The sequence below is a fragment of the Pleurodeles waltl genome, chromosome 1_1, assembly GCF_031143425.1.
Source record: "Pleurodeles waltl isolate 20211129_DDA chromosome 1_1, aPleWal1.hap1.20221129, whole genome shotgun sequence".
Classification (NCBI taxonomy): Eukaryota; Metazoa; Chordata; class Amphibia; order Caudata; family Salamandridae; genus Pleurodeles; species Pleurodeles waltl.
This window is the reverse complement of record NC_090436.1, coordinates 860,434,435-860,460,276: the sequence shown is the minus strand read 5'-3', so window position 1 is coordinate 860,460,276 and position 25,842 is coordinate 860,434,435. Positions and strand designations below refer to the sequence as shown.

Below are 25,842 nucleotides of genomic sequence, written 5' to 3'. Positions count from 1 at the left end.
TCTCCAACATGTTCTCCAAATGGTGTCTCTTGTTTTCCATCAGTGTAAAGTAGAGTTTAAGTTACAGGAAAATGAAAGAATGCATAATGCCCAAATCAGTCACTGTCCTCTGAAAACAAGGTGGCAGACAGAATCGTTAGCAGACTCTGAGAAATGTATTACTTCTGGCTCTCTCTCCACAGGCCTGACTCCTACAGTTTAAAAGAATTTCACTTAATCTGCGGAAACCCCTTAAATGCCGCTTTTTCAGGAGCTACAGAGCTAATCTATAATGTTACGTTAGTGAGAAAACAAGGGGAAAATTGTAGTTTCACATTAAAGAAGAAAATCAAGAGGAACACAAAAAACATGGAGGACATGTATTACACTCTGGTTAAGTTGAGGCTGCTCTTCCATAAAACCTCCATGTAGTTTTGTAGAGGATCTGGAGAGCAGTGCAATTATACATACATATTTTAATGATAGCCAAATAAATCAATTTTGGAAATAGGTAATCAAGGTCATCAAGGAGATGATTGATTACTCAACTTGAAATGCTTGGGATGCTCCATTATGGTATGATGGATCTGACACTGAAATGTACAATACATACCAAAGGAAAAATAATGTGGTGACTTATGAAGGCAGCTAAGCAAGTGACTGCTTCATTATGGAAGATGGTTGAGGCACTGGCACATTGACAAACAGTTTTAGTAGCTCTGGAATATGTAACAATTGCCCCCAGCACTCAAAATAACAACAATTAAATGTCCAAGTTGAAGTCGTGTTTATTCTGTTTTCTTTTATTGATTCAAGTGCTTCCATGCATCTGTACTCCTCAGTCAAAGGAAATGTTTTCAAAATAGCTGCAGAAGGCACACTTTTTCTTAACATCCAACACATGTTTTGTCGTAGTGGCACAATAGCCTCCGACTTCTTCAGGGCTATAAGTATACATATATCACATATCAGATGCTATTAAGATCTCATACATTCGGTACCTTCACCCACCAACAGGTACGAAAACATAGTGTATCATGCAGTACCAAAATTCTAGTGGAACATCAAAACATATAATATCCTTTTACCCACTCATATCAAAAATACATTGCCAAATTACTTTCACATTTTCCCTCGTGTGTTCAAAAATAAAACAAAACGTGCACAAATGAAAGCATGCAATATATGATGCAAAGTGTCAAACCCCGAGCTGTGTGCTCATCAATCTGTGCCAAGTAAACTAGACCAAAGCCATAACGAAAGGCATGCCAATCAAATATATATAATATTAAACCTTAAGACTTCTTCATTTAAAAGTCCATCTCATTAATATGGATCAGAAATACATTCTTCTTCAGTATAGGAAGGAGTAATTCCAACCAGGCCTGTATAAAATTGTAAGTAAATCTATGAAAATACAGCTTTTCTTCACAAACTTGTAAACACACACACACATATATATATATGTGTTCAAAACTCAGGGTCTATCCCAATGCACAATGACTCTAATAATTTAAATCAAAATACAATAATAATAAGAGTGAATACACTCCCCAACAGTGCAATGATTTTTAGGCAATATATCCAATTAACACCTCGTAGTACACATCTATCAGTGCACACATGTAAGTACTGCGCTTTTCACACTATAACAGTACAGCGCAAGGTAACGAGCTCTTCTCATTGCACAATAATTATGCAAATAAAGGTACATCTCTAAAACGACCCTCGTTACGGGGATCCTCGATAATTAACTATGTGAACAAATCATGTCAGCAACGGGTATGCTGTTGGTAATCTGCATCTATTTAGTATACAATATATGTATGCAATCAGAATCATCCTGTTACATCAAAAAAGCACAAAGTAAACAGACTAAAGTAAAGTCGATCCCCACTACGGAGGTCTTCAGAAATTCTGAGTATAAACCAAATTCTCGTGACTCATCTCATTTCAACAAAGAATACACAACGAAATACATTAATTAAAATTAAAACAGCGCTGTTATGGGTGTGTTGACAGTAATGCACAGAAGAACAAGTTACTTACCTTTGGTAACACATTATCTGGTTGAGACAATGTATACCCACAGATTCCTTACCTTTGAATTCTCCTACGTCACGCCAGGAAGATTTTTGCAAAAGCAGTACCCCTACACGTCAGTAGGTGTCGTCAATCGGCTCAGCGCAGTGTCGGCATCCGAACCGGAAGTGACGTCGCAGTCACCTACATAGGTGCCACCTCTGCGCAATTACATCAGTTACTTTTTCAAGACTTTCCACGCCAGGAGCTCAGAGCCATGAAATACACTGACACTGGTGTGTCCAAACTAAGGTCCTCAAAGGGATTATCCTTAGCCATAATAATCGGTCCGCAGAGTGGGGAAGATGGGTAGGTCGGTAAGGAATCTGCAGGTTAGATATTGTCTCTACCATATAATATGTTACCGAAGGTAAGTTACTTGTTCATCTGATAGAGGCATCAAGCCACAAACTCCGTACCTTCTAAGAGAAACCCAAGCAATACCGTTCATGGTAGTGGGCTGTGAAAACATTTTCTAAACTAGGAAGTCCTGCAGGACTGAATGGGAGAAATGCCTGTCCTTGTGAACCTGACTTCCCAGACAGTAGTATTTGGTAAACCTGTGCAGGAATGCCCACGTAGCTGCCTGGCAGATGTCTAGGACTGAGAATCCACGTGCTAACGAAGGGGTCACAGCTTTGGCTCTAGTGGAATGAGCCCGCAAGCCCTCAGAGGGGTGCTTCTTGGCCAATGCGCAGCAGATTTTGACGCAGGGAACGACCCATCGGAAGATGGTTTGCTTTTGCACCACCTGACCTTTCTTACCCCCAACATAGCCCACGAAAAGTTGGTCATTCATCTAGAACAATTGTGCGGTTAAAGTAGTACAACAACGCTCTTTGTGGGTCCAGAAGGTGGAGTTGCTTCTCCTCTTTGGAGGGATGTGGAGGAGCGCAGCAAGTGGGCAAGGTGACCGATTGGTCCACATGAAATGGTGTCACCACATTCGGGAGGAAAGAGGCCCTAGTGCGAAGCACTAGTTTGAAAAAACAGACAAGTAGGGAGGCTTGGATAACAAAGCCTGATGCTCACTCACCCTCTGGGCAGATGTTATTGCCACGAGAAAAGCTGTTTTGATCATGAGCAGCCAGAGGGGACAGCTTTGCAATGGCTTAAAGGGAGCGCACTTCAGAAAAGTGAGGACCAGATTAAGGCCCCACTGAGGTATAGTAAAAGGTGAAGGGGGAAACAAATGTACGAGTCCTTTGAGGAATCTATTTACAAAAGGGGACTTTAAATGAGGAGGGTTGGTCAGGCAGCCGCAAGAAGGCAGACAGAGCAGAAAGGTAATCTATCAGAGTACCCAAAGTAGAGCCCTGTTGGGCAAGGGTGAGAATAAAAAGAAAGACTTTCAGATAGAGAAGCAGAAAGAGGGTCGATAGATTTCTCTGTACAAAATATTACAAATTTATTCCATCAGTAGGCGTATACAGTCTTGGTAGAGGGACGCCTGGCTGCCAGAATGAGAGGAAGGTCGAAAGCTGTCAAATGTTGCTGCTCAATCTCCACACAAGAAGGCAGAGAGTTGACAGGTTTGGTGGAGGACCCTCCCCTGCTGCTGTGACAGAAGATCCTCCCGAAGAGGCAGACTGATAGGAGGATTGATGTTCAATTGCAGAAGTTCCAGATAGCACACTCTTCATGACCAGTCCAGAGACACAAGGATTACTTGGGCCTGGTCGTTCCTGATCTTCTTGAGAACTCTAAGCAGGAGTGGTATGGGCAGAAAGGAGTACAGGAGGCCCAGTGCCACTCGAGATGAAGAGCATCTCCAAGCAATTGATGCCTTGGAAACTCCAACACGCAAAACTGCTGACATTGCCTATTTTCAGCAGAGGCGGACAGATCTAACCAATGGTCTCCCCAATGCTGAAAGAGACCTTGCGCCACCTCTGGATGGAGACGTCACTCATGATCCGCTAGGCATTGGTGGCTGAGCTTGTCCACTCTGGCGATCAGAGAACCTGCCAGGTGTTGAACTTCCAGCGACATACCCTTCTGTTCCAACCATGCACAGAAGTTTGCATCTTGACAAAAGGTTCACAATCCTACCCAGCCCTGTTGTTGCAGTAGCACATGGTGGAGGTACTGTCTGTGAATACCTGCACTAGTCTTCCTATGTTGGAGGGTAGAAAGGCTTTCAATGCCAGTCGGATCGCTTGGAGCTCCAGCAAGTTGATGTGGAGTCTGGATTCCACCGTAGACCAGAATCCTCTGATCTCTACTACTGCTCCCAGATGGCCATTCCATCCCAGGAGTGACACACCTGTCACCACTGTGAGATCTGGTTGAGGAAGGAGAGGAGACTGTCTCTGACCCAAATGTGGTTTGTTACCCACCACTGCAGGTCCTTTGGAGTTCTTTCCGAGATCTGGACCATGCCAGAGAGATTCCTCTGATGCTGCGCCCACTGGAACTTCAGGTCCCACTGCAGAGCCTGCATATGCCATCTGGCATGTGCCACAAGCTGGATCCAAGAGGCCATGAGACCCAGCAGCCTCGAGTCATTCTCACCAGAACCCATGATACTGGCTGAAAAATCGGTATCATAGCCTGAATATCCTGGACTAGCTGCTCGGGAGGATATGCCTGAAACTGCACTTTGTCTACAACAGCTCTGATGAAAGGGAGCATCTGAGAGGGAGTCAGGTGTGACTTCGGCACATATATTGTGAACCCAACAAATGCAGTAGTCTGAGGTGGGAGACAATAGCCTAGGACGAGCCCGCCTTCAACAGCAAGATGTCAAGATAGGGGAAGAATGGTACCCCTGATCTCCACAAATGAGCTGTGACCAACACTGAGGGGCTTTGGTAAGGCCAAAGGGGTGCACAGTGAACTGAAAGTGCTTGTGGCCTACCGTAAACCACAGGTAGCATCTCAAGGCAGGCAGGATGGGAATATGGAAATACACGTCCTGCAAGTCCAATGCTGCCATCCAGTCTCCTTGGTCTAGGGCAGACATGACCTGAGCTAATGTGAGAATCTTGAATTTCTCCTTTTTGAGGAAGAGATTGACGGTTCAGAAGTCTAGGATAGGCCGAAGACCTTTGTTCTTTTTAGGTATCAGAAAGTAGCAGGAATAGCAACCACTACCTACTTCTGATATTGGAACCCTTTCTATGGCTCCCTTGGCCAAGAGAGCCATCACTTCCTCGATGATCAAGGATAGATGATCCTCCATCAGATGATTGTGTGTTGGAGGTGGGGGGGGGGGGAGGGAGGATTTGGGGACAGGGGGAGTGCCCCCTCTAAATGATCTGTAAGACTCACCTGTGTGATGTCATTGACTGCCAGTGGTGGAGATGATGGTGGATTCTGCCACCAAATGGACACCCATGATCTTGTAGGGCAAGATTAAAAGGGCCTGGAGGCTGCAGCTGCCAGGGGGTTGGTTGTTGTAGCAGACCTCTGGTTACCTGAGCCTCGGGCCGGTATATACCATGCCGACACGTAGATTGGGGAAGCCTTAGCCTGTGATTTCTTAAAGCGCTCCAGCGCAGAGTCTGCCTTTTCTCCGAAGAGACAGGTGCCATAGAAGGGCATGTCCATGAGGTTAGCCTAGACATCCCCGAAAAGCCAGATGTTCTCAGCCAGGCAAAACGGCAAAACGCCACTGTCGATGAAACCGCTCTACCCAGCGAGTCGGCCGTGTCTAAACCACACCGGTATCTCAAGCCTGACTACCCTGGACTCGCTGCTCAAAAGAATAAGCCCGAAACATATCTTCGCATCCTTGACTGCTGTATTTCTAATGTCCCTGAATGCTTGGTCGAGAGTGGCCCGGGCCTCTTCTGGAACCTGTGGCAGGACCTGCGCATTCGTGTACCATAATGTGTGGGAATAGCGGCCCCATAAGCATGCAGTGTTCACCAACTGCAATTCAAGCTGGTGGAAAAAAACATGTTCTTTCCTAAGCTATCCAGCCTGTTGGATTACCTGTCCGGTGGAGCGGCAGGGAACGTGCCATGAGCGGCAGAGGCTTGGACAACCAAGCTCTAGGGGTGGGGTGTTGGGTTAGGAAAGACGGGTCCCTTCGGGTGGGGCGATAGAAGCAGTCAATTGTCCTGTTCACAGGAGCCCCTGTGCTGGACTTGGACCAGGTGCCCAGCAGGACATCAGTCAGAGCTTCATTAAATGGGAGCAGGGGTTCAGATGAGGAAGCTCCAAGCTAAAGTACTTCCTTCAAGATGTTCGTCTTGACTGGCAAAGGTAGTTTGCGGTCCAGAACCTCACCCATCCTTTTCACCACCACAGCATATGTTGCTTCCTCCTCCGTAGCCATTTTAGGGGAGAGAGCAAACCAGTATCAGGAGAGGAATCAGGTCCACTGGTATCTTTCAGTTCCTCGCACCAGTCCATAGATGCCTGGCCTTCTAAATGGTATTCTAAAGACTCCAGTCATCCCTCCAATTCTTTCCCAAAGCCTAGCCTTTCAGAATAAGGCTCAGGTGCCCACTTAGAGAACACATGGATCCTGTTGGCACCGGAATCAGCATCCTTTGACTCAAATTCGACTCCGTGTCGGATTTGGGGATCAAAGTGGGTCTGGCACTGCAGGTGGAGTCCAGCAGCGCCGGGAGCATCAGCATCAGGACTAGTGTTGGAGAAGGTTCCAGTGCCATGACTGGCCCTGGTCGGGATCTGTGATCAGATCCACAGGAGCCCATTAGGGCCAAGGCCGAAGCTGACGGTGTGGAACCGATGGGGCCCCCTTCAACCCTGCAGGGCCCAAAGAGTTTAGGAGGGGTCAGCCCACTCAAATACGCGGCGCATGGCCTCATAAATCTCTAAGTTGAACAGGGGTCGCTCAGACTCCTGGAAAGCTGGGAGGCACGAAGTCAAACCTGCGACAGCTCTGCAGAACCATGCCTCAGTAGTCAATGTTCTGTTGTCATATTGGCTGACAGATAAGGAGAAGTCAAAGCAAGTTTTGATTACTTGTGCTTCTTATGCCTCTTTCTCAAATATCCAGATGACTTGGAGTTGTAAGAAGAGAACTTGGGTCTCCTGGAGCCGTCCCGCAACCTTCCTCTCGATCAGGACTGAGACCTCATAGGAGACGCGTAATGCGAGCGCTAGCAGCTTCAGGGACCGCTCCTGCAAACCCTTCAGTGCCACGGCCCAGCAGTCCGGGCATGACTGAGTCAAGGTCGCGTTCAAGACACCACAAACAGACCAAAAGGGGTCTGAAACTGACATGGCGTGGTGACAGGTACCACACGGTTTTAAACCTGTATTCCTCGAAGACATACCTGACACACCAGGAGGTAAACCTTGAAAAAGGATTAGACAAAACATAGAAAAAAATCTGTCCAAAACAATATAGGAGTAGCTCTACTCCAGATCAGCGCTAACTGGCGTGAAAAGAAAAGAACTAATGTGAGTGCGCGCAAGGTGGCCCCTATAATGGTGACTGCGACGTCACTTTCAGTGCGGATGTCGTAGATGATGCGGTGCGGAGCCAATCGATGCTACCTGCCAGCGCACAGGGGTACTTCTCACACAAACAACTTCCGTATCCAGTCTGACGCCTGGGAAATTCAAAGGTAAGGAATCTGCGACTAGATGTCTTATTAGATATTCTATGTAGAAAAAAAAATGTGTGTACAAAAAGAGAATTAGTGAAAACGCCACAGCTAGAATATAATGCAATACTCTATCTTAGCGTTATCAAAATTTACTTTGTGTATGTAGCACTGGAGAGTGCGCCACATGTGTCATTCTGGCATGGTAGTCAAGCACCATATTGAATTACCTTTAAATAGTATATGATGAGAAAGGTCCCGTGTTCTATCCTGGTGAACTTAGTGGGCATTTTGGAAAATATTCATTGTCATATTGACTCTATCCACATTTATTCGGTATCCCATATATATATACACTATCTAATTGTAACGCATCGACTCCGTATTATCATGGTATAATGCCTAAACATAATCGGGAAAGAAAAGTATAACGCAACAAAGTTTATGCACTTCAAGTCATATGACTGGCGGCCATCTTTCTCTTTTCTTCTAACAGTCACTCCGGTATTATTAATCTTACTGGCATCTTGTCTGTCATCTCAGAACATGTTCATGTACATATCAACATTTTCCATAATTATTTCATGTACCATATTAAATATTGTTATATTTCATGACAAGTCTGAAAAATAAAATACACAAACTTTATGCACTTCTAGCCTTGTGATCAGCTGCCATCTTAAAGCATCCTTCTATTTTCGCAGAATCATTCTGCTTACATTAATCTTGTTGGCAATTTAACACACCAACCATGGATAGTAAAATCCTAAATTAATTCATTATTTCACTACTATCCTTATTATTGCACTCAGTGTCCTTAAGTCAATTCTAACCTACAAAGAGCCCTTACCATATTCTGGGATGACAGCCATCTCAGAGTATCCTAATATTATCATAAGTATAAATAATATCCATAAGAGTTTCCTAAAAAAAAAAAAAATCAAATGGCCCTTACTCAATCGTTCCATGTCTAGTACAAAATTGTACAATCCATGTGTATTAAAAAAATATATATTATGCTGTGTTAAAATGGTAAATACAGACTACCAAAATAATATCCAAGATATATTTCTGACTTGTCAAAATCAACCCACAACATAGTGTGGCATGCTGGGGTGGGTGGAATCACTAATAATCCATAACTTCCAATCCTGATTTCATAAAGAGACGGTGGGCCCGATTTAGATATTGGCAGACGAGTTACTCCGTCACAAAGGTGGCAGATATCCCACTGCTGAAATCTCAATCCTATAGCATATAATGGGATTTAGATTTCAGCGGACAGGGTACCCAAAACCGTTGTGATGAAGTAACTTGTATGCCGATATCCAAATTAGGCCCTAAGTCTCTGGTGCAGTCTTCTTTCAAGTACTATGCAAAAACAGAACATACAAGCTCAGTTTGGTCATTACTGGTAATTATCATGAACCAAAGGAAGCTTTCCAGAAATACCTTAGTATTAAACATCAAATACCCTTATAAGCCCAATGTTACTGGCACAGAGGATGAAACAGCTAATCAGGGCGAGCTCAACGACAACAAGTGACCATATGTGTTTTACACATTGCTAGGCCCCCAGGAAATATTGTAATTTGCAATCAATATTTAACAAAAGACCCACAGTTTTCAGTTTCATGATCCAAGTGGCATCACACTGTCTAAGTCTTAGTCCATGGTTGCCACCTCTCACACCATTAGCAATGTCAATGTGGGACTTGATCTCATATTTCCCCATGTTTCCGTAACAAAAGTTTTTTGTTTTATCCATTGCCCATCTGTAGATACTGCAGTGGCCACAACTGTAAAAGTCTTTATTCATATCCGATGACCAAGATCTCGGTAACCCATGAGCAGGGTAACAGGGACTGACCCTATTAGCAAGAGGAAGTCAAAGGCCAATGCACTACTACAACAAAATACCTTTTGGCTGAAAAAGTGTGCCTTCTGTGGATATTATGAAAACATTTCCTTTATGACTGAACTCATGTAGGAAGAACAGACTGCAGGAAGCACTGGAATCAATAAAAGAAGATGGAATAAACTCAACTTCCACTTGGACATTTAATTATTGTTATTTTGAGTGCTCAGGACAACAGTTATATGTTGTTGAACCATTTGTGGGTTGTATTAGGGTTCACAGGTGGCTAACTCCTGCCCTTGAGCATCAAGTTTATCAGATTTACCACTAAAATTATCGCAGTACATTAAGAAGGGCGCCTGTTTGCCTGGCCACTATGCATAATGGAATATGCTATAATTTGGAAAACAATCACCCATTCCTTGGCTGCCATTTTGTTTCTGCATGGCAACTAATTATGCACTTCAAAGTGTAGGATGATGTAGCTTTGCCAAGGCCGATTATATGATGACAGCTTTGAACTGATTTGAGTAACTTGTTCTGGGGAAGCACTAGTGCCTGTCTTGAAAGAGGCATCAGAGCAAAAGGTTTTAACAAGTCCGAAATCTGACATTGTTTTTGTGCTGAAGAACAAGTTACTTCCCTTCGGTAACGCTTTTTCTGGTGGCTACAGTATGTACCTGTGGATTCCTCACCTTTTGAATTGTCCCAATGTGCCAGCATTCGCCGGAAAGTTCTCTCTCTAGCTCTTCACTTCGATGAGGACATCACAATAGAATGGCTCCGCACGCGACTCCTTCTGACGTCATCGAATCTACAGATGTCTACTGGGTAAGTAACATTTTCCATTCGATGGCATGTGTAGCTGTAGATACACATGCTTTGCATAGACTATAAAGCAGTCCCCTCCCGAAAATAAGCGGTGGCTAGCCTGTAGAAGTTGGAGTAGTCTGAAATACTGTTCTAAGCACTGCCTGTCCACCATTTGCTTGTTGACGAGATATTACAACCCCACAGTAGTGTTAAGTAAATGTGTGTGGTGTAGACCATGTGGCTGTTTTACATATGTCTGCCATAGGTATATTCCCTAAGAATGCCACTGAAGCCCCTATTTTCCTAGCGGAATGAGCTTTAGGAGTTACTGGTAACTGCCTGTGGCAGTGGGTGTGGCAATAATAATGACTAATATACTCAAGATTAGAATTAGTGAATTTATTTAAAATTCTTTAGTGATATGAGCAAGTCTACAGTCTTATATGGTCTCTGGTCTCTCCATAAAAGAATGTCTCTTCTTTCCTTTCCCAGTCTCCTCTTGACTGGCGAAGATTTTCCTTGTGGGTCCCCAGACGCACCGGAAATAAAAGGAATGGAGATATGGGTAAGTCGGGCGGTATATACGTACTGTTAGTATTAATAGTAAGGAAAGGAAAGGAAAGGAAAGGAAAGGAAAGGAAAGGAAAGGAAAGGAAAGGAAAGGAAAGGAAAAGAGAGAGACAGAGAGAGAGAGAGAGAGAGAGAGAGAGAGAGAGAGAGACCCGTCCGTTGGGAAAACGTGCAAATCAGAGTGTACAGGAAACAGTCACCTCTTAGTGTCTTCTCAGTGATAGGTCTCTACCTCTAGGTGCTCTTTACTTCTTTCTTTATAGTGCTACTTAGAATTCCAAATTTCTACTATTTCCCCTATGTGGTTCTTCTTATCCTTTACTATCAACCCTTTCTTCCCCCTCTCCCTCCAAAGTCCCCCTCCCCTCTCCTTGTTTTATCTCTCCCCTCCCCTCTCCTGGTTTCACTCTCCCCTTTAGCCAGAGATTGTCCTTTAGAAAGGACCGTACCTGGGTCAGCCACGTCCCTCCTGGGATGTGGCGGACTTCTTGTCCTTCTGGTCTTCTCTGGACCTCCAGCTGGTCTTGGGCGCTGGTTTCCAGTATTTCTCCTTCGTTTTGTCTCCTTCCTGGGTCCTCCGGACGCTCGTCTCCTGCCCGTCCTCCTCTATCGGCGTTCTCCTCTTTCTCCGTGCTCCCCTGGCGAAGTCCGTTTTTTCTTTCTATTTCTTCGGGAACCCGGCATACGGGTTCCCTGTGACGTTGCCGGCATCGACGTTGTCATGACGCCCGGGCGGGGTGGTGCCTCCGTGGGAGAATCGGGACGCTGTTCCTGATTCTGAACTGGCGGTAGCCGGAATATCCGTCAGCCGGCTACACTGCCTTTTAGCTTTAAGATAGCAGGTTCGTATACATTTGACTATCCATCATGCTAATCTGTTTTTTGAAATGAGACTACCTTTGTGAGGTTGTTGGAATGCTACAAAAAGTTGCTTGGATTTTCTAAAATCTTTTGTTCTGTCTATATAGTACATGAGAGCTTTTTTAACATCAAGGTTGTGAAAAGCTCTTTCAGCAACTGAATCTGGCTGTGGAAAGAAGACTGGTAATTCTACTGACTGATTGATATGAAAGAGTGAAACTACCTTTGGTAGGAATTCTGGGTTTTTTCTAAGAACTATTTTGTGTTTGTGAAATTGAAAGACAGGTTCCTCTAAAGTGAACGCTTGAATTTCACTAACTATCTTTAAAGAAGTAATTGCTACTAAAAAAGCAACCTTTCATGATAAAAACTGAAGAGGGCAAGAATGCATGAGTTTAAAAGGTGGTCCCATAGGTCTGGTGAGTACAATATTAAGATTCCACACAGGGGTTGATGGAGCTCTAGGTGTAATAACTCTTTTAAGACCCTCCATAAAAGCTTTTATAACAGGAATCCTAAACAGGGAAGTATGTTGTCTGTTTTGGAGGTAGGCAGCGATTGCTGTTAAATGGATTCTAATGGAGGAATATGCAAGGTTTGCTTTTTATAAGTGTAGCAAATAGCAAACAATATCCTGTACTGATGCTTTAAGTTGGTCAATATTTTTAAGTTGACAATAATAGACAAAACTCACCCATTGACTTGTGGTGGGTTTGCGTGCTTCCTTTAGAATATCCAGACATTCTGATGGAAACTAAAGTAGCCAAACTCTATGACTTCAGGAGCCAAATTGCCAGGTTGAGTATGCTGGGATTTGGATGTCTGATTTGACCTCTCTTTGAGTCAACAGGTCTGGTCTGTTTGGTAGTTTGTGATGTGGTACTACAGACAGGTCCAGTAGTGTAGTGTACCAATGTTGACGTGCCCACATGGGAGCTATGAGTATCATGGTGAGTGAGGTTTGTTTAATATTTTTGATCAGAAATGGAATTAGTGGGAGAGGTAGAACAAATATCCCTGAACAATTCATCCAGAGAACATTGCGCTTGGATTGAGGGTGTGGGTACCTAGGTGCGGAGCTTTGGCATTTTGCATTTTCTTTTGTTGCGAAAAGGTCTGTCTCTGGTATTCCCCACATTTGGAAGTATTGTTGAATCACCTGTGGGTGAATCTCCCATTTGTGTACTTCTTGTTCTGTCCTGCTTAAGAGGTCTGCTAGTTGAATGTGTATACAAGGGATACACTCTGCCACTAATTGAATGCAATTGTGAATTGCCCATTTCCAGATTGTCTGTTCTAGGAGGCACAATTGTGATGAATGTGTCCCACCCTGTTTTTGCAGATAATACATTGTGGTCATATTGTCTGTCCTTATTAATACTATTTTGTGTGTGATTTTTGTCTAAAAAGCTTTGAGTGCTAGGAATACTGCTAGTAATACCAAGTAGTTTATGTGATAAGTTTATTAGACTGAGTCCCATTCCCCCTGTATAGCGAGGTTGTTGAGATGAGCTCCCCAACCTACCATTGATGCAATTGTTGCAATTATGGTCTGAGGCACTGGGTCCTGAAAGGGCCGTCCTTTTGATAGGTTGGTGGAATTCCACCATTGCAGAGAGTGGTATGTACGGCGGTCCAAAAACACTAGATCCTGAATTTGACTGTGTGTCTGAAACCATTGTTGAGAGAGACATTGCTGTAGTGGTCTCATGTTGAGTCTGGCATTGGGTACTATTGCTATGCATGAAGCAATCATCCCCAATAGTTTTATCACAGACTTTACTTTATAGGTGCGATTGTATTGTAGTTGCGATATGAGATTGTGAAATGTCTGAATCCTGAATGGGGTTGGGTATGCCAATGCTGACTGAGTGTTTAGACTTTTACCAGTATTCCTCCGTCAATAAATGTGTGCCCTGTGGGAATGGTGAGAAAGTCTCTGTTTATTTGATTGAGAGGAAGCTCTGGACCGAAGTGGACGGTTTACCTCCTCCTCTATTGTTGGATCCTTTAAAGGAGCCTCCAAACGATCATTATGAGGATTGCTTTTGTTGGAAGTTGCTGTTTCTGAGGCTGATGGTTTGAAACCCCCTCTAAATTGTGGTCTACGAAAAGTACCTCTACTGAGTGTAGTATTTAACGCACCCATTGCTTTGGCTGTTTTAGAATACTTTTTAAGTTTGTCTATGGTTGTGTCAACCTCAGGACCAAATAGATGTTGTTTTTCAAAGGGCATATGTAACACCGCCTGTTGTATTTCAGGTTTGAACCCTGAACATCTTAACCAGGCATGTCTTCTAATAAGCACACTGGTGTTGATTGATCTAGCTGCTGTATCAGCTGCATCCATAGCGGATCTAATAGCATTATTAGATATTGCTTGCCCTTCAGTTACTATCTGTTGTCCCCTCTTTTGGTGTTCTGGAGGGAGGTACTGCAATAGTTCTTCCATCTTATCTCAGTGTGCCCTAACATACCTAGCCAAAAGAGCCTGTGAGTTGGTTATCCTCCAATGATTTGCAGCTTGTGAAGCTACTCTTTTACCTGCTGCATCTATTTCTTACTCTCCTTGTCTGATTGAGGAGCATCTCCTGTGGAATGACTGTTGGCCCTTTCCCTTGCTGCACTAACTACAATTGAGTCAGGTGGTAATTGAGTTTTTATAAACACTGGGTCTGAGGGTACAGGTTTATATTTTATATCTACTCTGGGAGTGATAATTCTGACCTTTACGGGTTCCTGGAAAATATCAGAAGCATGTCTGAGCATTCCTGGAAGCACTGGAAGACACTGATATTGTTTGTGTAGACACTAGTGTGTTGAAATGGAAATTGTGTTCTGTCTGATCTGTAGGCATCTGCACATTATGATAAGCAGCAGCTCTGGCCACTACTTGATTGTATGCAGTAGCGTCTTCTGGTAGTGAAGGTCTAGCAGGATATAAGTCTGGATCATTTGGCAGAACGGGATCAGGGTGATATGTATCCCATGGATTTTTGACCTGCTGGTCATCACTAAAGTTATCCCAGTGTGATGATAATGAGGATGTGTGTGGTGACAACTGTGCTTCATATATGTCTGATGGTGGTGGCGTGGAAGGAAGAGCTGGCGAATGTGCTGGTGAAGGCTGTTTGTGTTTTGTATCCTCTCATGCTCTTTATCCTTGGAGACCTTTTATGATGGAGGTACATCCTTTAAAGTGTCTCTAAAAGTCAATTTCCTCTTAAAGGACATTGGAGGGGAAGCAATTATTCTTCCTGTGTCCATTTGAATGTGCAGTTTTCGCTATTTAGCGCCCATCACCTCTAAAATCGGTTGTATGTCTAACGATTCATGGGTAGAAGTAGTTTGCTTGCTACCACTGTCTTTCGACTCCGAAGGTTTGTGTGTGGAGGGCTTTGCTCAAACCGAAAACATGGGCTCTGAAGGTGGTATAGATTTTTTCATCTCCGAAGATGTCCCTGATTTTCGGCTCGATTCTGAGACTGTTTTTGGAGTCTGTTTGGTTGATGCCGAATGCACTTTAATCTCGATGCCGAACCCAAAGGTTGGTCATCCAGACTTACTTTTCGGATCAGCCCATGGCCCGGGGGCAGTGGAGGACCGATGACTAGTGCTGTAGTCTTTTTTTAATTTTTGTGTGTGGTGCGATGGGGCAGTTGTACTCAGTACTGGCGCTGGACGTATGTAGTGGCTATCATCATCCGAATGCGGATCGGAGTCGGAGTCTTGGATGCAAAATGTTGCCCTTTGTCGGACTTCTTCCTGTGCGTGTTCTTCACCGAAGATATTAGGTGTGTCTTCTGTGGACTTGGACGCCATTTCGAGACGATGAGCTCTACGGTCCCGTAGAGTCTTTTTAGATCTGAATGATCTGCAGGCGTCACAGGTTTCTTCCCGATGATCTGGAGATTGCACACGGAATGTTGATTGGTATATGGGAATTTAGCGTGACACCAAGGACAGAATCGAAACGGAGTTCACTCCATCAGCCCGACATTGAAGTAGGCCCTAAAATGGCAAGACTTCGACCCCGAAGGTCTAAATCCGATCGAGTATAGATGGAAACGCGATTGAAACAATACCAACGATATTATTGAAAGGTAGAAAAATAGCTCAGAAATTCCGAACCAAGATCCACCTGAGCGAGAGGAAATACATCCGAACCCGACTGCAGAAACAAAACAATCTAACAAAGGACTGGATGCCTATGTGCACTAACATCGAGAAGAGGAGTCACACGATCTTGTGACTCGAAAATCTTCTTCGAAGAAAAACAGCTTGTAACACTAGACGGCGTACTTATGCAAAGCATGTGTATCTACAGCTAAACATGCCATCAAACATATATATATATATATATATATATATACACACACACACACACACACACAACACAAGTCATTATCATTCTTGGTATAACCAGATAGGCAACGGGGAGGCAGGTGTGACCATGAGGAATACACAGGTACATACTGTATCCACCAGGAAAAGCATTACCAAAGGTAAGTAACTTGTTCTTCTGATGGATACATCTATCTGTGAATTCCTCACCTTTTGAATAGAATCCCAAAGCAGTCCAGCAGTCGGAGGTGGGTGTCTGACTAGTTAAACCAAGAAGTCCTGCAACACAGCACGGGCAAAAAGACCATCCCTTTTCACTTCAGAGTCTAAACAATAATGTTTTGCGAAAGTGTGGAGGGAAGTCCAAGTTGCTGCTTTACAAACATCAACTACAGGCACACCTCTAGCCACAGCCAAAGTGGCAGACATAGCTCTGGTTTAAGGAGCTCTAATGCCCTCATGAGGATCCTGCTTTGCCAGCGAAAAACATATTTTTATGCAAAGAATGACCCACCTTGACAGTGTTCTCTTGTGGACGGCTTTGCCTTTCATCTTGCCCACGTAGCCAATGAAGAGCTGATCATATGATCTGAAATCCTTCGTCCTTTCCACATAAAAGCTCAGTGCCCTCTCTGTATCCAGACAATGCAGCCTTTCCTCTTCCTCTTCCTTTGATGAATGGGGAGGAGGTTAAAAGGATTGACAGGTGATAGATTGTCCCAAATGGAAAGGTGATACTACCTTAGATAGGAAAGCCGCACTGGTGCTCAAAACCACCCAATTATCATGAAAGGCAGTAAAAGGTGGTTTAACACTAAGAGATTGTAGCTTGCTAACATTGCTTAGCCGACGTGATAGCTATTAGAAAAATAGTTTTAAATGTAAGGAGCCTCAACGGACAACTATGCAGTGGTTCAAACGGTGACCCCATAAAAAATGTCAAGCCTAAATATAAATCCCATATGAAACCTTAATGCAATATGGGACCTAAACAAAGAGGGTTGATTAGGTAAACAAATAAAAGCCAACAGTGCAGATAGGTAACCCTTCACTGTCGCAAATGCGCAACCTGATTGCGCCAAGGAAAAAGCAAATTGTAACATGTTTGACAAATGAGACTTTAAAGGATTAATGTGTCTCTCCTAACACCAATTAACACATTTTGCCCATCTGCCAGCATAGACAGTCTTGGTGGAGTGTCGCCTGGCTAATAAAATAATATCCACCACTTCAGGGGGAAGAGAAAAAGAATTCAGATTGCCCCGTTCAATCTCCAGGCATGTAGGTGCAGGCTCTGGAGCTGGGGGTGGAGAACCTGCCCCTGCAAGAGATGGTCGGCCCTGAGATGGAGCTGGAGCGGAGGGCACAGCGAGAGGTGAAGGAGGTCCGTGTACCACACCCTTCTTGGCCAATCCGGGGCTATTAGCATGACTTTGCCTGATCTTGGTAAAAATTCCTCAGAACTCGAGGAATCAAAGGTTTAGGAGGAAACGCATAAAGCAGCCAGTTGCTCCAGCTCAGCTGAAACACGTCCCCCAATGCTCCCTCTATCGGATACCGGAGGCTGCAGAACGACTGGCATTGCTCATTCTCGTGAGTGGCAAACAGGTCTATCTGAGGCTCTCCCTACAACTGGAAGACATGAAGGACTACATCCGGATGGAGACGCCACTCGTGATTGGCTGAAATGTGCTGGCTGAGACCATCTGCACATAAGTCGAGAACTCCGGCCAAATGGTTTGCTACTATGCAAATCCGATGGTCCTGAGCCCAGGTCCAGAGTCGCAGAGCCTCCCTACAGAGAAGGTCTGACCCTATTCCTCCCTATTTGTTGATCGGGGTCCCTGACCGTGACGGGACGGAAGAAAGGCCTTGAGAGCCAGACGTATCGCCCGTAACTCCAACAGATTGATGTGAAACATCTGTTCTACTGGAGACCAAAGGCCTTTGATCTCTACATCCCCCAGATGCACTCCCCGCCCTAGAGTCGAAGCATTCGTTATGACTGTGGTCACCAGAGGTGGAAGACAAAACAGCCTTCCTTGAGACAGGTTGCTGTCCGCACTCCACCATCGAAGATCCGCTGCAGCGTCTCTGGAGATTGTTATTGAATCCTTGAGATCCCCTTTGTGTTGAAACCACTGCTTGCAGAGGCACCACTGGAGAGCCCTCATGTGCCACTGTGTGTGAGTAACCAACAGAATACAGGACGCGAACAGATCAAGCAGGTGTAGAACCTTTAGGTCTGGAACAACCGCTCCCCTTTGAAACACTGGAATCATAGCCTGAATGTCCGGAATCCTCTGAGGAGGAAGGTAGGCATGATTTAATGATGTGTCCAGTACTGTCCCTATGAACAGGATCCGTTGAGAGGGATCCAGGTGAGATTTGGGCACGTTCAATTAAAAGCCCAGTTTGAACAACAACTGGGATGTAACCTGCAAATGGTACAGCACTAACTCTGGAGTCTTGGCTTTGATCAGCCAATCGTACAGGTAAGGGAAAATCAATATTTCCTTCCTTCTGAGATGTGCTGCAACCACCGCCATCACCTTTGTGAGAACTCGAGGTGCGGAAATAAGCCCAAAAGGAGGACTGCAAACTGGTAGTGCTCTTAGCCTACCATGAAACAGAGATACTTCCTGTGTAACTTCTGAATGGGGATGTGAAAATACGAATCCTGCAAGTTGATAGAAACCATCCAGTCTTCTTTGTCCAGTGCAAGAAGCACCTGTGCCAGGGTCAGCATTTTGAAAGGTCCAAAATTGGCCTCAAACCACCATCTTACTTGGGAATCAGGAAATACTTTGAATAACGTCCATGACCCTTTTTCTGCTCCGGAACCAACCCAACTGCACCCTTTAACAGTATATTGTGCACCTCCTGTTGAAGCAACAGTAGATGCTCTTCTGAGCAAACAGAATGATGGGGAGGAAAAGGAGGAGGAAATTCCCGAAACGGAAAGGCATAACCGTTTTCTACAATGCTCAACACCGATGAGTCTGATGTTATCAACTCCCATTTTTGAAGAAAATTAAATTACCTTCCCCCTACGGGTAACACATGCTGCTTGAAGGGAAGAGAATTATGGCTGCTTCCCTGACTGGTTTCCAGCAGAGGATGACGAGGAAGAGGAAGGCTGCTGAGTGGCACTACGTGATCTAAGTCTTCCAAGACCTCAGTAGGGCCTGTACAGGGGGTTGGCAGGTTGTTGACTCTGAAACTGCTGCCTCCCACGACAGGAGGAGTTCCAGCCAAACCCCCTAACCCTACGGAAAGGTCTATAGGTTGATGAAAGTGATTGAAGACCTAAAGACTTAGCAGTGGCCTTGCTGTCTTTAAACCTTTCGAGTGCAGAGTCAGCTTTCTCTCCAAACACCTTGTACCCATCAAACGGGAGGTCCATCAAGGAAGATTGCACATCCTGGGAAAACCCCAAACCTCTAAGCCATGCATGTCTCCTATTGGCCACTGAAGTTCCCATGGCTCTGGCAACAGAATCGGCTGTACCTAGGCCAGATTGAGTAACCTGTTTAGCTGCTGCTTGACTAACATATATCAAATCCTGAAAATGTTCTTGCACTTCTTGTGGCAGCTTGGAAAGCACCTGTCTTGCCAAGTCCATTAGTGCATGATATACCTGCCCAACACACACATGTAACATTAACTGACTTTAATGCCATACTACATGAGGAGAAGATCTTCGCTGCTGATTGTTCCATGCATTTAGATTCTCTATCAGCCGGAGTTGTTGGGAAGTAACCAGGCGCTGCTTTTGAAGAACTCTCAGGTGAAGGATGCTGAGTTAGAAATTGGGGATCACCTGGAGAAGCTTTATATCTTCTGGCAATCACCTTGGACACAGCCGGAGTAGTGACTGGTTTGCGCCACAGGTCCTGGACTGGCTAAGTCAAAGCATCATTAAAAGGGTGAAAAGGCTCTGAGGTAGCAGACGAGGAGTTAAGCACTTCAGGTGGAACATCTGTTTTTAACTCTGAAGTGGGTAACAGCAGTTCCAAAAATTCAGTTACTTTCCTTATCACCGCATGGTAACCAGTAACTTCCGGAGGAGGAATACCACAAGACGATAACTCCCAATCCGGAGAGGTATCCAAACCACTAGCCTCATCAATACCTTCAAAGCTGTGAGAAGGTAAAGGAATTTCTCCTTCCTCAAGCTGTTGGTACTCCTCATAGTACTGCTGATCTTCTAAGAGTCTCAAAGCTGCCCTCCTATACCTTAATCAAGATTCCAGTCTCAGCGTCGATAAAGCATGTGCCGATGTTGACGGCACCTTTGGCTACTCCTGTGTCTTTGGAACCGATGGCATGAAAGGCAAGAAAGGAGCCTGTTTATATAGTGTGGGGAGTCCTCCAAGATTAAATGCCAAAGGTCCTGTGAGGCCCACAGGTGCACCAGCAGGGTCAAAAGCTTTACTGAAGATGCTAAACATAGCATTTAAAAATGCAGACTGGTCTGTCCCCCGAGGTGGAAAACCCGGCTACTCCCGCTGTGGCTGAGCTTGATTTGACTCCTGATTCTCAATCTCCTGATCCATTGGAGTTTCAGGAGAAAATTGCGCAGGACTAGTCGGCGATGCCGAAATCTCCACCAAAGACGGCGCCGGTGTCACTTCAGGCGACTTCGGTTAAGGAGGAGACAAGGTAGGACTAATCTCCCAAATCAACCGGCGCCGAGACTTAGAAGCCAGGAATGGACTTTCATCAAGAGACCACGTTTCTCTTTTTTGGCTTTCGAGAGGAACAGTTTGACTTCTCTTTTCTTCAAAGCCTTAAGGTTCATTCTCTGGCATGAAGGACAACCTGCAATGTCGTAGTCAGAGCTGAGACACCAAAGGCAATCTTCGTGCAGGCCAGTGACTGACATATGACCTCCACACTTGTTACATGGCTTAAACCTCAACTTCTTCAGCGGTGACATTGTAACCAAACGAGAATTCAACAAAAAAAAAAACACCTCAAAACAATGTAACAAACAGGAGACGTAGAAAAATCATTTAGGATTGAATGCGTGGAAAAAAAGGAAACTGAGGTCAGTACACCGGCGAGGACTTCTTATAGCTCTGATGACATCAGACGGAGTCGCATGCGGAGCCATGTTATTGACACGTCCTCGTCGACGTGGAGAGCCAAAGAGAGAAATTTCTGGTGAATGTTGGCACATTGGGAGAATTCAAAAGGTGAGGAATCCACAAGTAGATGAATCCATCAGAAACCGAAAATACTTTAAGATTAACTTAGGAAGGAGAATGCAGCTGAGTAAAGAGAAAGCTTAAAGGGGGCAGGGTATCTCAAGCTGTATTAATATGTGCTCTTTATATAAGCACTTCTTGTTATTAATGTTAGAGTGCTAAATAAACATGGCAAACAACGTTAAAAGAGTTAAATAAAGGGAATACACAATGATTGAGGTAGGTCTTGTTTAAAAGGTCAGCCAAGCTACGGTCTATGACCTCCATGAATCATGCATGGAATGTAACTCTTAGCTCTACTCTTTCCGTCTGAATTGGGAACAGTGCTTTCAATTTCCATTCATCTTCCTTTAATTCGCAAAAAGGGCTACACAACATAAAATGTAATCAGAGACAAAATGCTGCATTAATTAAGTATTAATTATCTTTTAACTTACCCACTGACATCAACTCATTAAGAATATTCAGAATATTTAGTGTAGTCTGAAGATCCTTTGTATTCTGTAAAGAAAATAGATACTTTAATTTCCAAGCATGTCCGATTGTGTACATAATATTCTTCTTGTCAACATGTTGCATGTGAATTTGTGTGATATCCACATCACACGCCAACATTCAGAATACATTATCAGAAGAAGCGGGCTTCTAAGTGCAGAAGGTACTTTAATAGATGTATTTTAGGATTTTTGTGAACTGTTTGTTCTTTTTTATTTTTATGACAAATGACACTAAATATAATTTTAATTGGTATTAATATCACCTGTCTAATCCCCAACTTTAAACCACTGATCACAATATTTTTGCTACACCAAATGACACTCATGAAACTTGGAGATAAACACAAAAGTGTTTTCAAGCTTCTATGGCCCTCATTACGACGCTGGCGGTTGGCGGAGAAGTGGCGGTCTTACCGCCAACAGGCTGGCGGTAAAATAAATGGAATTATGAACCGCCATGGTCATCCGCCACTTCTCCGTTCCGACCGCTGGCCTGGAGACTTGGGTCCGGCGGGCGTCACAAGAACGTCGGCAGTATCACGACTTGGCTGACTGCCATGGATTTCATGGGGTTGGGAACCGCCATGAAATGCATGGCGGTAAGCACTATCAGTGCCAGGGAATTCCTTCCCTGGCACTGATAGGGGTCTACCCCACCCGAGCCCTCCCCCCACACCCCCTGCAATCCCCCAAAGGTGGCAGGACCCCCCTCCCCACCCCTAACCCCATCATCGCAACCCAGACACACACCGTACACACATGCAGACACCACCAACACACATACCCGCACACATATCAACAAACATGCCAACAGCCACACACACACATCCATTCAGACATACAGACACGCACACATTTCCAAACACAAAACCCCCCGCAAGCATACACACACTCACAAACCCCTCTACATACTCACACGCACACCTCCATGCACGCACACAACACACAACCCCCTCCCACCCCCCTTCCCTAACGGACGATCGACTTACCTGGTCCGTTGATCCTCCGGGAGGGGACGAGATCCATGGGGGCTGCTCCGCCGCCAGCACCCCGTCAACAGAACACCACCACGCCGAATCACGTGGGCGATGTTCTGTTGACGGGGCGGTATGCCTGCACTGGCGGTCTTCAGCACGGCGGTCTTGCAAAAAGACCGCCGAGGTTGTAATGACGACCTATATCTTTTACTTCCATGATATACTACTGTTAGGAAAACAGGGTACATTCAAAGTGAAAAGCTAAAATTGGAAATAACAATTTGAGGTTGCAGAGATCTAATTCCTGCAAACCACACAAAACTTCACACATTACTCTAACAAAGCTGCAGTTATAGAATGTCAGAGGTGGTTACAGCTCTTTTAAGCTCGTGGTCACCACATACCCATCCCTTAGCTATCATAATCCCTTCTAAGATGCACAAAATACAGAAAGGTTGTCTACGTGTGAAGGGAGAGACTGACTGATGAGAAATTCTTCATCCCAAGACGGAAAAACATTTGCACCAGTGATACATCAACCTTCAGTCTCACCCAGCAGTTTTTTCAAGGACTGGCTAGATGCCTTCACATTAGATAAGAAGCAACTATCTTCATTTACACTGCAACCGTATCTTAGCAACACTGCCCTGCACAGACTTTTGTATAATGTATAGCTTACTGAATCTTAATATTGTCCCAGAACAGGAAACAATAAGAAGATGATAACTCTAAAGAACTGGTCTTTTTATAAGGGCAGTTAGTTTGAGTATGGGTTTTCAATCAACTACTCCACTGTTGAACTGGTACAGCAACTGATCGAGGGGATCTATCACATTCATATGTGTCTTGCTCAAACTAAGCGCACTTCATTTCTTAGTAACAAGCATTCCATAATGTTCTGTGTCTCCGATTGCATAGCAGACATCCCCTCTGTCTGCCAACAGTGAGGAATTCCCATCACCCAACAGCTAGGAAATGATGTTTAGGGACAAGAACAACAAGTCTTTCAGTTTACTTGGTCCACAAGACAGGTAAGCTCAACTGTCAATTTACAGTGCCACATTTTGTTTAGCTTCAGCAATACTATGCATACATTTGAACACAAGGTTTAAAATGGTATATATGGTTCACTGCCTTTACCGTAATGTGTTAGGATGAGCCCTCTAAGAAATACAGTGAAATGTAAGCTCAACATGCATGAATAATACTGCTTCCAATATCAAAATGTGTTTAAATGTGAGTTCAGTTCATGGTTAGCTATTGAACTAATGTCTCTTTTGCAAGGACCAAACCACTTAATTTTTCATTCTTCCCCTCACTCTAAGCTTTCTGAGAGCCTTTACCGCTGCGCTTTGTGGCCATGCAATAGTTTTAGAAGGTTTCTTGCTTGCGCTAGGACTAGCTGATTTCCTCTACTCTGGGGACAAAGTTGCTTAAGAAAGCAAGGAAGGTCACAATGCATTTTATATGTTATGTGAAATCATTTTTATACCTATTTAAAGTACTTCAAGTGCATTGCTGCCATTATACACACACTTAAACACACTATCATTTTTTATTCTACGGTTGTACATTGCACATTTAGTCAAACTGTTCAATTGGCAAAACAAGGGAGAATTCCAGATTAAATAAAGTCCACTTTCTACCTAACTGTACTGTATCTTCTTTTCAAGGTCTTCTCGCATTCTTCAAATCAGAAAAGCTAGGCACCTGCTTGATAGTTTTAGTTTAATCATATGGTAGCTAAATTTTTGTATTAAACACATGACGTTTATGAGCTTTCCAGAGGGATTATTCTCATAGAATCTGGTGCACTGTGCGTTGAGAAAAGTCTTCATTTGGAACATAAATGGGACATGCACTGGACCAGAATCCACAAGATGACCGCAGGCACCAAGGTAAGAGATTGCTCCAGGGGAACTGGGATAGGACACAGCCCAGCACTGGGAACGGTGATTTAACCAGATAGTCTAAGCACAATTAACTAAATTAAAGTGAAGTCTGACCAGATTTATTATTTTTTGCTTTGCTCTTCCTATGTGATATATCTTGATGTGTCTGAAGTACACCAAAGTGTCCCCTGGAGAGGGGACTACTGTATAGAGGGCTAGTTGGGTAGGTAGAAATGAGAGGAGTACAACAGCAGAGATAGAATGTGTGTAATCCATTTTAGAGAGCGAAAGGGCTCTAGACAATAGTGTGGGAACGTGGAAGGCAGGCAGGAGTACTAGGACCTAGAACAGAGACCCTCGAAGGATAAATGCATGTGAAAAAAGCTCTCTAATCCAGCTGCACCACACTTCTTCACTAGCCCCTCCGGGCACACAACCTAAGATTGAGCAAAAGCAAGAGGATCTTTGAGTGTGAGTGAGCAACCCCTTTCCCCTCCCTTTCACAAAATCACTTAGATAAATAACAGAAGAAACAGTAATCCTAATTTCTGGAGCAATGCAAGCACCGGACTGTAGATCTCTAGGAGGAGGTGCATTTCTAGAAAGACAAGAAGCAGACTCCATTACAGTGGACTGGTCCAGATCAAGATTTTGTTCTATCCCAGCAGGTGCAGGGATCCCCGAGAGCGCATCCCCACTATAACATGACAAAGTTTGAGACGAATCGTACAGAGACTGCCAAGGAGTAGGATTCAAAAGGACAGAGGTTCCCTCGCTCTACCAACGCATGCAATAAAGACCCCTCACAGCCAGTCACAAACACTCTCATTCTCTTAAATGACTTGCTTGGCCCCGGTGCAGAGTCACTGTTCACATTCCATGGATGCTTTCTGATTTCATGACCATTAAAAAAAGCTTTACCAGCACTCAAGAGCACCCTACACATTTCTGTGAGGAATTGTAAAGCATGTACAAAATGTATAAACCTAACTGGGTTGATGTGAATCTAATGTTTTGTTTGGTGGTGCCAAGTGAAGTATGAGATCGACTGGTTGATAGCAGAGCCGTCTGAGACAGAACCTGATTGTGGCAAAATATCTTATGCTGAATACCGTTGCAGAGGTGTGCCCACTGAAGATAGACTGGATTAAGATTCTGAATTGTAGGCAAAATATGCGAGTCGTCAGCAGTTCATCTAGAAGTACTCAATGATGTATTTTGAAAGTAT

General features: G+C 44.2%; 1 protein-coding gene across 7 annotated transcripts in view; it reads right to left on the bottom strand.

Moving 5' to 3' along the window:
• The window catches only part of AGTPBP1 (ATP/GTP binding carboxypeptidase 1), an 863,873-nt gene that overhangs the window by 535,757 nt on the left and 302,274 nt on the right, over window positions 1-25,842 (bottom strand). For all 7 annotated transcript variants that reach the window (XM_069229549.1, XM_069229567.1, XM_069229576.1 and 4 more), the window contains one exon: window positions 21,686-21,749. In XM_069229549.1, coding sequence (XP_069085650.1) covers window positions 21,686-21,749 — 64 coding nt within the window. The remainder of the gene's footprint in view (window positions 1-21,685; window positions 21,750-25,842) is intronic.